General features: G+C 40.0%; 1 protein-coding gene across 19 annotated transcripts in view; it reads right to left on the reverse strand.

The window, feature by feature from the left end:
• Positions 1-14,054, reverse strand: part of TANC2 (tetratricopeptide repeat, ankyrin repeat and coiled-coil containing 2) — a 365,248-nt gene that overhangs the window by 73,050 nt on the left and 278,144 nt on the right. For all 19 annotated transcript variants that reach the window (XM_021068126.1, XM_021068124.1, XM_021068122.1 and 16 more), the window contains one exon: positions 11,308-11,539. In XM_021068126.1, coding sequence (XP_020923785.1) covers positions 11,308-11,539 — 232 coding nt within the window. The remainder of the gene's footprint in view (positions 1-11,307; positions 11,540-14,054) is intronic.

Below are 14,054 nucleotides of genomic sequence, written 5' to 3' on the forward strand. Positions count from 1 at the left end.
TACATGTAAATTTATTTTTCTCTCCTGGTTGAAAGGCTGGAAAGAATGCCCCCCCCCCGCTCCTGATAGCATGAAAGAGAACAAGTTCACATGTTCCTTTGGGAATTAAAAAAGGTTTAATTTGAAGTGCACAGCACTATATAGCACTACATGTAAGTGTGTAGTGGGAAGGAAGGGCTGGAGGAACAGAGAAAAGGAATCCCAGCAAACGGACAGATCTAAACTAGGCAGGCTGGATTCTGAGATCTTACAGAACTTGTAGCTTCCTGAACTTTACCTAAAACAGCTTAAATGAGACTAGACCCTCGTCTGATTTGCCCAGAGGAGAAGGGGTCATGTAGGAAAGACAAATTATCTGTCATTTTTGTTTCTTGTTCCCTCATGGATTTTATGCTACAGGATTGACAAAATCAGTTTCTCTTTAGGGCTGGGCTATAGAAGACGATTTGGTAAGATTTCAGGCTTCCAATCTCATTAAATGTTTTTTGATTCCCAAACTGTATTGAACAATTAGAGATTAAAAAATCCCCAGGTTGAATGAACATTTTTGCATAAATGAATTAAAAATAACAAGTGAAAGTTCCTAGTTAGGAGGACCTTACAGGTTCTGAAGAGAGCAGGAGGAAGAGGGAAAGAAATTACTGGATGCCTGAAGCAGGAAATGTTATATCTGAGGAGGAAAAAGAAGGTGAAGCTGGGGACAGAAGGAAAAAGTCGTGGACTTTGGTACCACACTGGCTCTTTTAGTCTTTAAAAGAGTCAAGACCAATCAAAACCCTACATATTTTTGTTTCACATTTCAAAATATGAAGATTTCTTACATGATTAATAAAACTTTCCATTGTCCCCTAAAATACAAGCTTTACATAAAGGAATTTAATGTTAATAGCCAAAGTACCATAAGTCAGTTCTCCACTTATAAAGAGTTTTAACTATGACTTTCATCTGGTGACTTTTTAGGAAGGGAAATAAGCTATGAACAATGGTTATTAATGAAATGGCATTCTAGACGATGTTGGGCTAAGAAGACCATCACTCCTTTAGGGAGTCCAAAAGATTAAGGGAGAGAGAGGAGTTGCTTAGAACTGACTGGGATTTGTCCAAACAAATGGGGGCTCTTATGTTGTGGATTTTGAGGACCTTGGCTCCCTTTAGCATAAGTGTGTCTTTAATTTCCATCGTGGAATGTTCTAACTGCATTCTGCCTGGCAGATATAACAGAGGTATCCTTTGTTACTGAGTAGCATCACCAACCGGACCCAGGGGTGTGCTGCCAGGGGTCCTATACTGACTGGTTCAGGAGAGCTTACTGTAAGATTCTTCAAGAGTTGGTTATTAAGCAGTTGGTGGCTTCGCATTGGCCCAAGTGGGGCTATTTATTTACACAATGGAAACTGGCAAAGGTTACAAGCTCCCCTCCCCACAGTTGGCTGTTAAAATTTACCAGCACATCATTGTCTCCACTACTTCTCAATTACATCTCTTTTAACTTCACCAGCCTCCTTCATAAGAAAGCCATGATTGTCAAGTGGAGAAAAAGGCTGATGACAATGCATGCATCTGTCGAGATTTTCTTTGGGAAAAACATTTCAGGAGTTCCCGTGGTGGCGCAGTGGTTAACGAATCCGACTAAGAACCATGAGGTTGCCGGTTCGATCCCTGGCCTTGCTCAGCGGGTTGACGATCCGGCGTTGCCGTGAGCTGTGGTGTAGGTCGCAGACGAGGCTCGGATCCCGCGTTGCAGTGGCTCTGGCGTAGGCTGGTGGCTACAGCTCCGATTTGACCCCCAGCCTGGGAACCTCCATATGCCTCGGGAGCAGCCCAAGAAACAAAACAAAACAAAACAAACATTTCAAACACATTCTCCAGAATCAAAATCAAGATTAAGAACATGCTCTAAATTATGATCTGAACATTTTAATGAATGAATTCAATCGCTAATAAAAACAAATTTTCATTTCCATAAATTCCCAGATTACATTATTTATCCCATGCATAGATATCATTTCTTTAAAATAAATAAATATGTGACCCACTTAAAACCTAGAAAGCTTCCTTTTCTTTTGCTAGATGATGAAGTTTCTCAATTACAATTTAAGGAGTAAGACCTTCATGATTTTTAGACATTGCCTTCCAAATGCAACCAGATTTATAAGAATGCTTGCTCATTTTTTTTCTTTTCTTTCTTTTTTTTTTTTTTTTTTGCTATTTCTTGGGCCGCTCCCACGGCATATGGAGGTTCCCAGGCTAGGGGTTGAATCGGAGCTGCAGCCACCGGCCTACGCCAGAGCCACAGCAACGCTGGATCCGAGCTGCGTCTGCAACCCACACCACAGCTCACGGCAACGCCGGATCGTTAACCCCCTGAGCAGGGGCAGGGACCGAACCCGCAACCTCCTGGTTCCTAGTCGGATTCGTTAACCACTGTGCCACGATGAGAACTCCCATTTTTGAACTTCTGCAGGTTATCTCAACATACATTCTAACTCAGTAGCTTTTAAAAGATTTACAGACAAATGAAATTAAAAAAAATAACACTGGGGACTAACAAATGATTTTTACTTCATAATTTGCAATGTATTTACAGTACAAATACCATCCACTACCACCACTATTTCATAGGATAAAAAGTATTTTAACACTGAAAAAAGAAGGACATGATCTATCTAATCTTTACACATATGTCTTTGCAAAACTACTTCTATTATTTACATCCACACAAATTCTAGGCTGTTTCTCTTTTCTTATGTCATCATGGACGAACGCAAACTTTAAGTGGACTGGTGCTTAGGAGCCACTGTTCTGGCTGACAAGTCCTTGGAAAGGATTCCTAAGCCTTTTAACCCTTGTTTTGAATCCCTTGTAAATATACACTCGCCAGGGATCCTCCACTGCCCTCACTTCCATGTACGCGTAATAAATACTTGAACTGTCTTCCTTAGTAGTCCCACTCTAAGACTTAGCCTAGATACCTGAGAAAAATAAGAATTAGAGAGACTGCAAGAGAAGAGGTGACTTTAGTATTAAAGTCACAAGTGAGTCCTCTACTACTGGTGTACTGGACAGGAATTATCCAAAGTGAAAAGAGGGCTCATATCCGAAGACAATTTTCATTCAAAAAAGCTGCACATTCCATGCGAGTTATCTTCCTTTTAGTTGTGATAACAAACTAGTATTACTTTTCATTTCATATTTTTGGCTGAAGCAAAAGCTCACCAAGAAACTTTAAAATTTTCCCATTTGTTTTATGTGGATGTATGCTTGTGTGTGTTCTAGTCACCACACTTGTAGAACTTTAAAGTACTGTGAAAAATGTTGACTTCCATTTTTTTTTTGTCTTTTTGCCTTTTTTTTTTTTTTTAAATTCTGGGGCCGCTCCCTCAGCATATGGAGGTTCCCAGGCTAGGGGTCGAATTGGAGCTGTAGCCACTGGCCTATGCCAGAGCCACAGCAACGTGGGATCCGGGCCGCGTCTGCAACCTACACCACAGCTCACGGCAACGCTGGATCCCCAACCCACTGAGCAAGGCCAGGGACCGAACCCAAAACCTCATGGTTCCTGGTGGGATTCATTAACCACTGCGCCACAACGGGAACTCCCCGACTTTCCATTTTTTTAAGGAAGAATGTATAAACTGAAATCTAGCTTCTGAATCTGAATTCAAAGTGTTTTCCATGGAACTTTTCTGGAGAGAAAACTCCAGCTACTTTTAAAAAATTAAAAAAAAAACAGCATAATAAAATTTGTAAACAACTTTTTTTTTTTTTTTTAAGGGTTACATCTGTGGCATACGGAGGTTCCCAGGATATTGGAGCTACAGCTTCCAGCCTACACCACAGCTCACGGCAATGCTGGATCCTTAACCCACTGAGCAGGGCCAGGGATTGAACCCTCATCGTCATGGATACTCAGTACCACTGAGCCAACTAGCACATCTTAACCGTACACTTCGGTGAGTTTTGACAAATTTATGTTTATGTAAGTAATACCCTGATCAACATACAGAACATCTTTGCCACTCCAGAGAGTTCCTTTAGGTTTCTTCCCAGTCGTCAACAGGGAACCACTGTTCTGACTCACATCACCATAGACCACACTTGCTTCTTATGCTTAACGTAATGTTTTAGGGATTCATCCACATTGTTGAGTGTATTTGTAGTTGTTCCTTTTTATCACTAGGAAGAACACTAAGAATTTATTTAATATCCACTGATGGAACATACTACAACTTGTTTATATAATCTTTTGTTGACGAACATTCGATTTGTTTCCAGTTTCTAAATTACTATGAATGAAGGTGATACAAACATTCTTTTATGAATCTTGTTGTAGACATATGTTTTCATTTCTTTTGGGTAAATACATAGGAATGGAACTGTGTGGACATAAGGCGGATTTACATTTAACTTTATAAGGAACGGGGAGTTTCTGTCTTGGCTCAGTGGAAATGATACTGACCAGCATCCATGAGGACACGGATTCGATCCCCGGCCTCGCTCAGTGGGTTCAGGATCCAATGTTGCCGTGAGCTGTGGTGTAGGTCTCAGATCTGATGTTGTTGTGGCTCTGGCATAGGCCAGCGGCTACAGCTCCGATTCAACCCCTAGCCTGGGAACCTCCATATGCTGCGGGTTCAGCCCTAAAAAGACCAAAAACAACAACAACAACAACAAAACAAAACAAAACAAAAACCTAAAAAAAAACTTTATAAGGAACTGCCAAATAGTTTTCCAAAGTAGGTGTACCATTTTATCTTTTTTTTTTTTTTTTAGCTATTTCTTGGGCCGCTCCCATGGCATATGGAGGTTCCCAGGCTAGGGGTCGAATTGGAGCTGTAGCCACTGGCCTACGCCAGAGCCACAGCAACGTGGGATCCGAGCTGCGTCTGCAACCTACACCACAGCTCACGGCAACGCCGGATCGTTAACCCACTGAGCAAGGGCAGTGGGTTCTTAGTTGGATTCGTTAACCACTGCGCCACGACGGGAACTCCGGTGTACCATTTTAAATTCTAGTGTGTAAAGGTTCTAGTTGCTTTTGATGTTTAACTTTTAAAATTTTAAACGGTGTGGTCAGAGTAAAGTGGTATCTCACTGTGATTTTAATTTGCATTTCATTGATGACAAATGGTGATAAATACTTTTATGTGCTGGTAGGCTATTTTTATATCTTCTTTTGTGAAGTATCTAAATCTTCTGTCCATTTAAGAACTGGATTATTTATCTTTTCATCAATGATTTATAGAAATTCTTTAGATACAAGTGGATACAAATGCTTCGTCGCACACGAGAGTCAATTATTTTCTCTCCTTTTGCGATCTGCTTTTCTTTTTTCTTAGCTGTATTTTATGTTGAGGCAACATTTAAAATATTGATGAAGTCCAATTTATTATTTTTTTCTTACATGATTAATGATTTTTAGGTCCAAAGAAATCTTTACCTAACCCAAGGTTTTGAATTATATTCTCCTATGGTTTTTCTATTAGTATTTACTTATTTATTCATTCAACAAAATTAAAAAACAATTTTTTTCCTTTCTATGGCTGCACCTGAGGCATAAAGAAGTTCCTGGGCTGGGAGCTGAATCAGAATGGCCTATGCCACAGCCACAGCAACACTGGATCCGAGCCGCATCTGCAACTTACACCATAGCTTCTGGCAATGCTGGATCCTTAGCCCACCGAGTGAGGCCAGGGATCGAACCCGCATCCTCATGGATACTATGTTGGGTTCTTAACCTGCTGAGCCACAAGTGGGAACTCCCAGACTTAGCTTTTATATTTTGGACCATAATCTACTTCAAACTAATTTTTGTGTATTGTGTGAGGTAAGGATTGAGATTCATTTTTTCCCATACATACATACAACTACTGAAGTATCATTTGATGAAAAAAATTCTTTTTTCCAATTATCTTGGCACCTTTGAAGAAGGTCAACTGACTCCATGTGTGTGGGTTTATTTTTAGATTCTCTATTCTGTTCCATTGATCTCTGTCTATCTTTCTTTGTGGGAATACCAACCTGTCAGTGGAATGCTAAAGCCAGCTCAATTTGGATCATGAGAGCTAACTGCTAAGTATTTTATGGTCAAAACAAGCCCCAACTCCTGGGCTGATTGATAAACATTTACTAACACATTATTGCCTGTCGTGATTTTTATAGCTTTCTTTCTTTCTTTTTTTTTTGTCTTTTTGCTATTTCTTTGGGTCTTTCCCGCGGCATATGGAGGTTCCCAGGCTAGGGGTCTAATTGGAGCTGTAGCCACAGGCCTACGCCAGAGCCAAAAGCAACACGGGATCCGAGCCGCGTCTGCAACCTACACCACAGCTCACGGCAACGCCGGATCGTTAACCCACTGAGCAGGGGTAGGGACCGAACCCGCAACCTCCTGGTTCCTAGTCGAATTTGTTAACCACTGCGCCATGACGGGAACTCCTTTATAGCTTTCTATTAAATCTTGAAACAGTAGTTGGTCTTCCAGTGCTGTTGGTCTTCCATTTTTTTTTTTTTCTTGTTTTAAGAGTGTTTTGGCTATTCATCGACCTTTGAGTTTCTACAAGTTGTCCAAAAAAAAAAAAAAAAAATCCTGTTGGGATTTTTATTGGGATTACACTGCATCAATGGGGAAAAACTTCAATTTACAAACATGGCGTATCTCTTCCATTAACTAAGTTTTTCTTTAATTTCACTCTGCAATGTTTTGTACCTCTCACTGTGGAAGTCTTACACATCTTTGGTTAAACATATTCTTAAGCATTTTGATTCTCCAGGAAACGGTATTTGCTCCAGTTTTCTATTGCTGCATCAAATGGTTGGAGTTAAGTAAATGGTTAGGAAACAGAATCATCTGCAACAAAAACTCACGTGTTTGGTGTCAAGGCCAGAATGACTTGATGGTTAGAAGAGTCAACCAAAACATTTATATATGGCCATTCCTCATTGCTTGTACTTCTTCACAGCATGGTAAACACAAATTTCGTCAGCCTTTTGACATGGCAAGGTATACTTAAAAAAGCAAGTGTTTCAGTGAATAATATGGAAGCAATGTGGCCATTTATGACCTAGCCTCAGATGTCACATAGCATCATTTTGTAACATTTTATTGGCTGGTGCAGTCACAGCCTACTGAGATTCAAGAGGAAGAGACACAGACCCCCAACTCTGGATGGGAAAAATGTCAAATAATTTGCAGCCATGTTTTAAAACTGCCACACTACATTTTAAATTTCAGTTTTGAGTTGTTTGCTGCTAGTATATAAATAAAATATAGCATATTGACCATACAGACTATAGCTTTGCATTTATTAATTCTAGCAGGTTTTTTTTTCTTTTGTAGATTCCTGAGTGTTCTAGGTAAATAATCACATCTGCAAATAAAGACAGCTTTATTTCTTACTTTCCAATCTTTGTACTATTTGCTTGTTTTCCTACTGTGCTAGCTTGAATCACTGTGGAATGTGGAATGTAAGCTGCCTTGCTCCTGATATTAGGGGAAGTGTATTAACAACTCATTGTTAACTGGATGTGTTTTGGAGTGGTCCTTTATTAGACTAAGTTTCCTTCTATTCCTAGTTTGCAGCAAGTTTTTATTGTCAATTGTAATACTTTGTTAATATTTTCTGCATTTATTGAGATTATAGATATATATTTACATAAAGACGTATAGGTTTTTCTTATTTATTCTGTTGATATTATGAATTTCACTGATTAAGTTTCAAATGTTAAACTAACATTGCATTCCTGATCAAGTAGAATTAATTTTTTCAGGATTTGCTATTATGGTCATGAAGAATACTTGTCTGTAATTTCCTTTTTTTATAAGATCCTTTTATTTTGGCTTCAGTAATATGCTTGTCTAATACAAAAAATTGAGAAACATTTTCTTCTCCTTTATTTTCTGAAAACATGTGTGTAAGATTCATATTATTTCTTCCTTAAATGTTGGATACAATTCATTAGTGAAACCATCTGAGCCTGGAGTTTTCATTGTGGAGGTATTTTTCTTTTCCTTTTAACCTACAAATTAGATTCAGATGTTCTCTTTCCTCTTAAGACTTTTGGTAGGTTGTGTTTTTAAAGAATTTGTCCAATTTAAGTTGTTAAATTTATTGTTATAAAGTTTTTCATAATAATCTCTTATTTTTCTTTTAATGTCTGTAGGAACTGTAGTGCTATCTCCTCTTTCATGCTTGATGTTGATTTGTGTTTTTCTCTCCTTTTCTTGATCAATCTTGCTAGGGATTTATGCATTTTAACTTTTTTTAATTTCACTGATGGCTGCTCTTGATTTTTATTATTTTCTTCTTTCTGTTTATTCTGGGTTTATTTTGCTCATTTTTTTCTGGTTTATTAAGTTAGAAACTCAACCGCTGATTTTATGTTATTCAGTTTGAAGTATTTTATAATATCCTTTGTGATTTCTTCTTTGTCTCATGAGTTACTTAGAAGTGTGTCACTAAATTCCTAAATACTTGGGGATATTGTGAGATATTCCATTATCTCAGAGAACATTTTCTGTAAGATTTTAATTTTTTGGAAATTTCAGATACATTTTATAGCCCAAAGTATGGTCCACATGCACTTGAAAACAATGTACGTTGTACAGTTACTGGGTAGTATTTTTTTCTTTTTTTTTCCTGTGAGTAATCAAGGGCAATATTTTTAAAATGTCAGTTGGCACTGTAAATCACTGCACTTAAATTAAAAAAATCATAAGTGTTAACTGGATCAAGTTGGTTGACAGTGTTATTCAAGTCTTCTACATGCTATTTTTTGTCTACTTGTTCTAATTGTTCTAACAATCACTGAGAAAGAGGTGTTAAAATCTCCAGCACGAGTATTTGCCTATTTAGCTCTTTAGTTCTATTAGTTTTTTTTTTTTCCCCTTTTTATAGGGCTGCTTCCATGGCACATGGAAGTTCCCAGGCTAAGGGTTGAATCACAGCTACAGCTGCTGGCCTATGCTATAGCCACAGCAACGCTGGATCTGAGCTGCGACCAACACCACAGCTCAGGGCAATGCTGGATCCTTAACCCACTGTGCGAGGGCAGGGATCAAATCCACTTCTTCATGGATACTAGCTGGATTTGTTTCTGTGCCACAATGGGAACTGTTCTGTTCTAAACGTTTCTAACTTTAATAGCATACGATTTAGTCAAAGGGATAAGTACAGAAATAACTAATTCTTATAAGGCACAAAGTATAATATCTGACACATAATAAATGTTCAACAAATATTAGTAACAAAAATTTAAATTCTTATTATATATATAGTAATGTATGAAGTGCCATAAGTGAGATCTATTTTAAAAAACCCTCATGTCAATTTGGAAGGATACTGGAAATTACTGGAGGGGGCAGGTGGATCAGGAGGTATTTCATGAATGAGGTGGCATTTAAGCTGGTCCTTGAAAGATGGGTAGCATTCTGACAGGCAGAGATGTGAGAAGAAGGCATTATCAGGAAAAGGAAACAATGAGCAAATGTATGCAGGCAGGAAAATGTACGGGAGTATTTAAGGACCAGTGGAAACACAGGCTTCATAAGGATAGAAGTGGATAATAAGGCTGGAAAGTAGGTTGGATCCAAGCCATTAAGTAACCTTAAATGACAGACTAAGGAGCTGAAAGTTAATTCAGTGAGATAACAGGGAGTCATGAGAGGTTTCTGAACAGGAACATTTAGGGATACGAGCAATGCTTTATGCAGCTTTATCTGGAGGCAGCACACAAAGTCTGGAGAGATGGGCAGCGACCACTCACCAGGTGTGCCAGACTGGGTTAAAGGTGCATCTAACATGAATCCCTTCAGCCCTCAGGGAATCGAGGGCTTGGTATAGCTGTGGCCACAGGGCCAGTCATGTTCAGCCATGAGGAGTCAAGGTTTTTTAATTCCAGTGTGCTATACAAATTTTAATAATTTTCCAAGTGTGTTATGATGTGAAAGAAGCACCAGACCAGAAAACCAGTGAAGACCAGGAAGGTAGCAACACAGATATGGTGTCACAGGCAGCTGAGCAGCCTTTTGGGTGACAATGGTAGGAATGATTCTGATATTAAGGGATGCAAGAAACATTAAGAAGGTGGAATTAACAGGACTTAAAGACTGACTGAATGGACAGAAAATATGCTTAGAATACTTGTGGAGAAATTCCAGTGTTTAAAAAAGTCTAGGGTATGGTAAACCTAACAGGTACTAGAGATACAGACAAAGATCAAAAGAGTTGAGAAGAAAAATCTGATGGCCAAATAATCAGCATGGAATTGGACACAACTGAAGTCAGGGGTAGGGGAGTGTAAATTATAATGACTTTTCCTCATGAGTACCTCTGAAACTCTCTAGAAGAGTATAGAAGACTCTCAGCAATCAATAGGATGGCTGAGGAATCTCATGCTCAGATCCTTTCCTTCAGCTTCCAGCACCGACAAAACATGGTGAGGGGTACGGGGCAGAGGGATGGGTGAAGGAGGCTGACTGAGGCCACGGTCGACACGAGTGTTGCAGAGTTGAAAGGGAGGAAAGACATGAGCATGAGTGGGAGATGGATTCCATTTCATTTTCTCCCACTTCTTAAAAATATCTTAGTATCTTTCAGTGGACAGTTAAGTAATATTGAGTATAAACGCAGAGTTAAGCAACCCTGCATGGCATTTCATTTTACCTGACTGGGAAGTGGGGGGAAAAAAAAGCAAATGTAAAGACTGAGGTGCTTTCTAACCATAGAAACTTCATGACAATGAGTTAGAGTCCACAGAAAGGGCTGGAAGCTCTACTATCTTTTGTTTAAGAAAAATGCATTATATTTGGAAAGGTGAATGAGAATTTTTACAAAGAAAGGAGGAAGTAGCAATTCCTGGGGGAATTTTAATTTTTTCAAGTAACACCTTTTATTTGTTAACTGTATCCTACAGGACATCACCTATGGAAAATTTGGTGCTAGCAATCTGATAAAAAGAATAATTCCTGGGGTTCCTAGTGTGGCTCAGCAGTAACAAATCCGACTAGTATCCATGAGGACATGGGTTTGATCCCTGACCTCACTCAGTGGGTTAAGGATCTGGTGTTGGCTGTTAGCTGTGGTGTAGGTCACAGACATGGCTTGGATCCGGTGTTGCTGTGGCTGTGGTGTAGGCTGGCAGCTGTAGCTTCGACTGGACCTCTAGCTTGGGAACTTCCACATGCTGTATGTGCAGCCCTAAGAAGAGCAAAAAAAAAAAAAAAAAAAAAAAAAAATCCCTACAGCGTGCCCCAGGTGAACTTGGACTCCCAAACCACTACCTTGTACCTTCTTTGCACCTCATCTATACCTTTGTGAAGATTCTCCAGGGGCTCTAGGACTCCCCTCCGGAAGGAGGCCATGGGGTCTTGAACACAGGACCGAAGGCTCAACATGCTCTGTAGGTGGGGCTCCCGGAGGAGCTGCTCCCGATACGCCGCCAGCTGAGGTGAGCGGCAGAGCAGTGCAGCAACATTGTGGACGAATTCTGGCACCAGGCAGGTGTAGGCATTATCCGCTTGGCAATAGTGATAGGCCACCACCTACAAAAGAAAGATAAGAATGCAGGCAGGTTTATCAGGAACAAGAGCAACAGTCATGGTTATTGTACTGTCATCAACACTGTTGTCTGTCTCCCATCTCTCAACTTTTTCAGGTAAAAATAAAAGCTCCTAGCTTAAAAACTGTCTGGTTTATCTAAGATCAGAAGTTTGACACAGTATTTCTCTTGTATACATATGATAATAATTCATAATTAAAATTTATAAGTACAAATTGAGTCTTCCCTCTGGAGTATAAGAAATAGGAAGCAGGTCTAAGAATAAAGATTTACATTAACCTCTCTAATACTTATTCAGCATAGAGTTGTGCAGGAAAGAGTCTGATCTTACGACAAAGCATTAGGAATAAAATAATCACAGAAGTACATAGGTTAGACTCAACAAACATATGCTTATGATCCATCATTTAAAAAAATATAATTGTGATAAACAGCCTTATAAAAAATAAAATAATTCAAGAGTTCCCATTGTGGCTCAGTGGGTTAAGAACCTAACTAATACCCATGAGGATGTGGGTTGGATGCCTGGCATCTGCTTGGTGGGTTAAGGATCCAGCGTTGCCAATAAGCTGCGGCGTTAAGTCACGGATGTGGCTAGGATCTGGTGTTGCTGTGGCACAGGCATCTCTGACTCCACTCCTAGGCTAGGAATCTTCATATGCTGCAGGTGTGGCCATAAAAGGACCCCCCCTCCCTGAATCAGACTTAAGAATTATCACTAAATACTTTCTGAGCACCCAGAGATAGAGTCAGAATTAGATAACAGGAAGAAGGAAAGGAGTGAGAGTTTGGTAGATGGAGGTGTTAAAGTCAAAGAATGGAGACAATGTATGAGTCTTCATATCATCTGGGGTCTGGGCTGAAAGTCTAAGCTCTGGTTTTTTGTTTGAACTTGCACAGGGCTCACTCCATCCCTTCTGGATGTTCCCTTTTCCTCAAGGCCAGTGCAGAGGGCGAGTTTAATCTAGACCACTCTGTTGACTCAGTACCACCAACAAAAGTGTTGGGATTGCGTAGCTAACAGGGAACTGCAGGGGAGGTTCAGCTTGAATGTATGGAAGGCACTGGACATGGTGCTCAGAACAGAGTAAGCGCACAGTCTGCTAGCAGATGCCCCCATCACCATCATCGTTGCCTTCCTTCTCCTCTTCCTCCCCATTATCCGTCCTCAGCAAGGTTCTATACACTCTCTCCTTTCCGGCTCCTGGCTTTGTGCCTCCAGGCATGGGAAATTTGCCCTGGGACCATTCACAGATACACCACTGGGACCTCAGCTCTCTAATCCTCTCTCAGAGAACAGAGACATCCTCTAAAGTGCTCTGCTTTGAAAACACTCCTCCTCTGTGGTAGGGTCATCCTAGTTCCTGAAATGCTGCAGATGTCACTTTTTAAAAAAACACCCGAAATCCTTCTCATTAAGCATTACAAAACTGAACAATATAGGAAATATTACTAGGAAAGCTGAAGAGAGGAAGGGCTTGTGAGTGAAGCAATGATGTCTGCGCACAATGCAGCACTGGAAATGCGTTGTTATTTAGACATCTCCACTCTTTCCTGCAGACAGATTGATCACTGCTTTATTACCTATCTTAAACAGAACGTAAGGAGCCCAAAGAGAAAACCTGGCAGCAATTGATCTGTCCTCTCAATGAACAGTGAATGTCAGTGGTTATGTCCACACGGACACAAATCTCCACTTTATAAAAAGCAAACAGCAAACCTCTGAATCAATATGAACCTTCATCATATTTTACCTCAATTGATTTCACATGCCGAGGCAAAGCAGTGCAGGGCAAATCAGCTATAACTTACCCTTTACCCAAAGTAATGGGATACAAGTTTGAAGATAAAAAGATTCTGAAATTTAGGAAGAGGGTTCCTTTTACTTATTTCATTAAAAATCATCTGTGCTCTTGGCTAAATGAGGTTTTATCAAACAAATATCATTGCTAAAGCTGCCCCTTCTGCGGCTGCCTTTCTCTCTCTCCCTCCCCGCCTGCCCTCCACCCACTGCCAGCTTCCCCACCACGTGAAAGTTCCTGGGCCAGGGATGGAACTCATGCCACAGCAGCAACTCAAGCTGTTGCAGTGACAACATCAGATGCTTAACCTGCTGGGCCACAAGAGAACGCCCTGCCTTACTTTCAATTTTAAATATTTTTTAGGCCATTGCAAATACAAAAAAAAAAAAAAAATCTTGATTCCTCTGCAGAATTCAGGCAGAAAGACCATTCAGCATCTTCGTGAAATCTGTACTTGGGCTCAAAATAGGCCATTTACTACACATTTCCAAGTAGTTACATAGTATGTAAATGCACATACAATCTGTCAAAAACACGTGCTACTTCCCCAAATTGTCTGCTGACATTATCTACAACTTTTCCTGCATGTAAAAACAGGAAACAAGCCTGGGCGTGTAGATTTTTCCTTCAGTCTCTCACTGTACCTGTGTTTAGTGATGGGTATTAGATCCCTACAGGTCTGAGGAAGTCATGACG

This window comes from Sus scrofa, chromosome 12 (genome assembly GCF_000003025.6).
Source record: "Sus scrofa isolate TJ Tabasco breed Duroc chromosome 12, Sscrofa11.1, whole genome shotgun sequence".
Lineage (NCBI taxonomy): Eukaryota > Metazoa > Chordata > Mammalia > Artiodactyla > Suidae > Sus > Sus scrofa.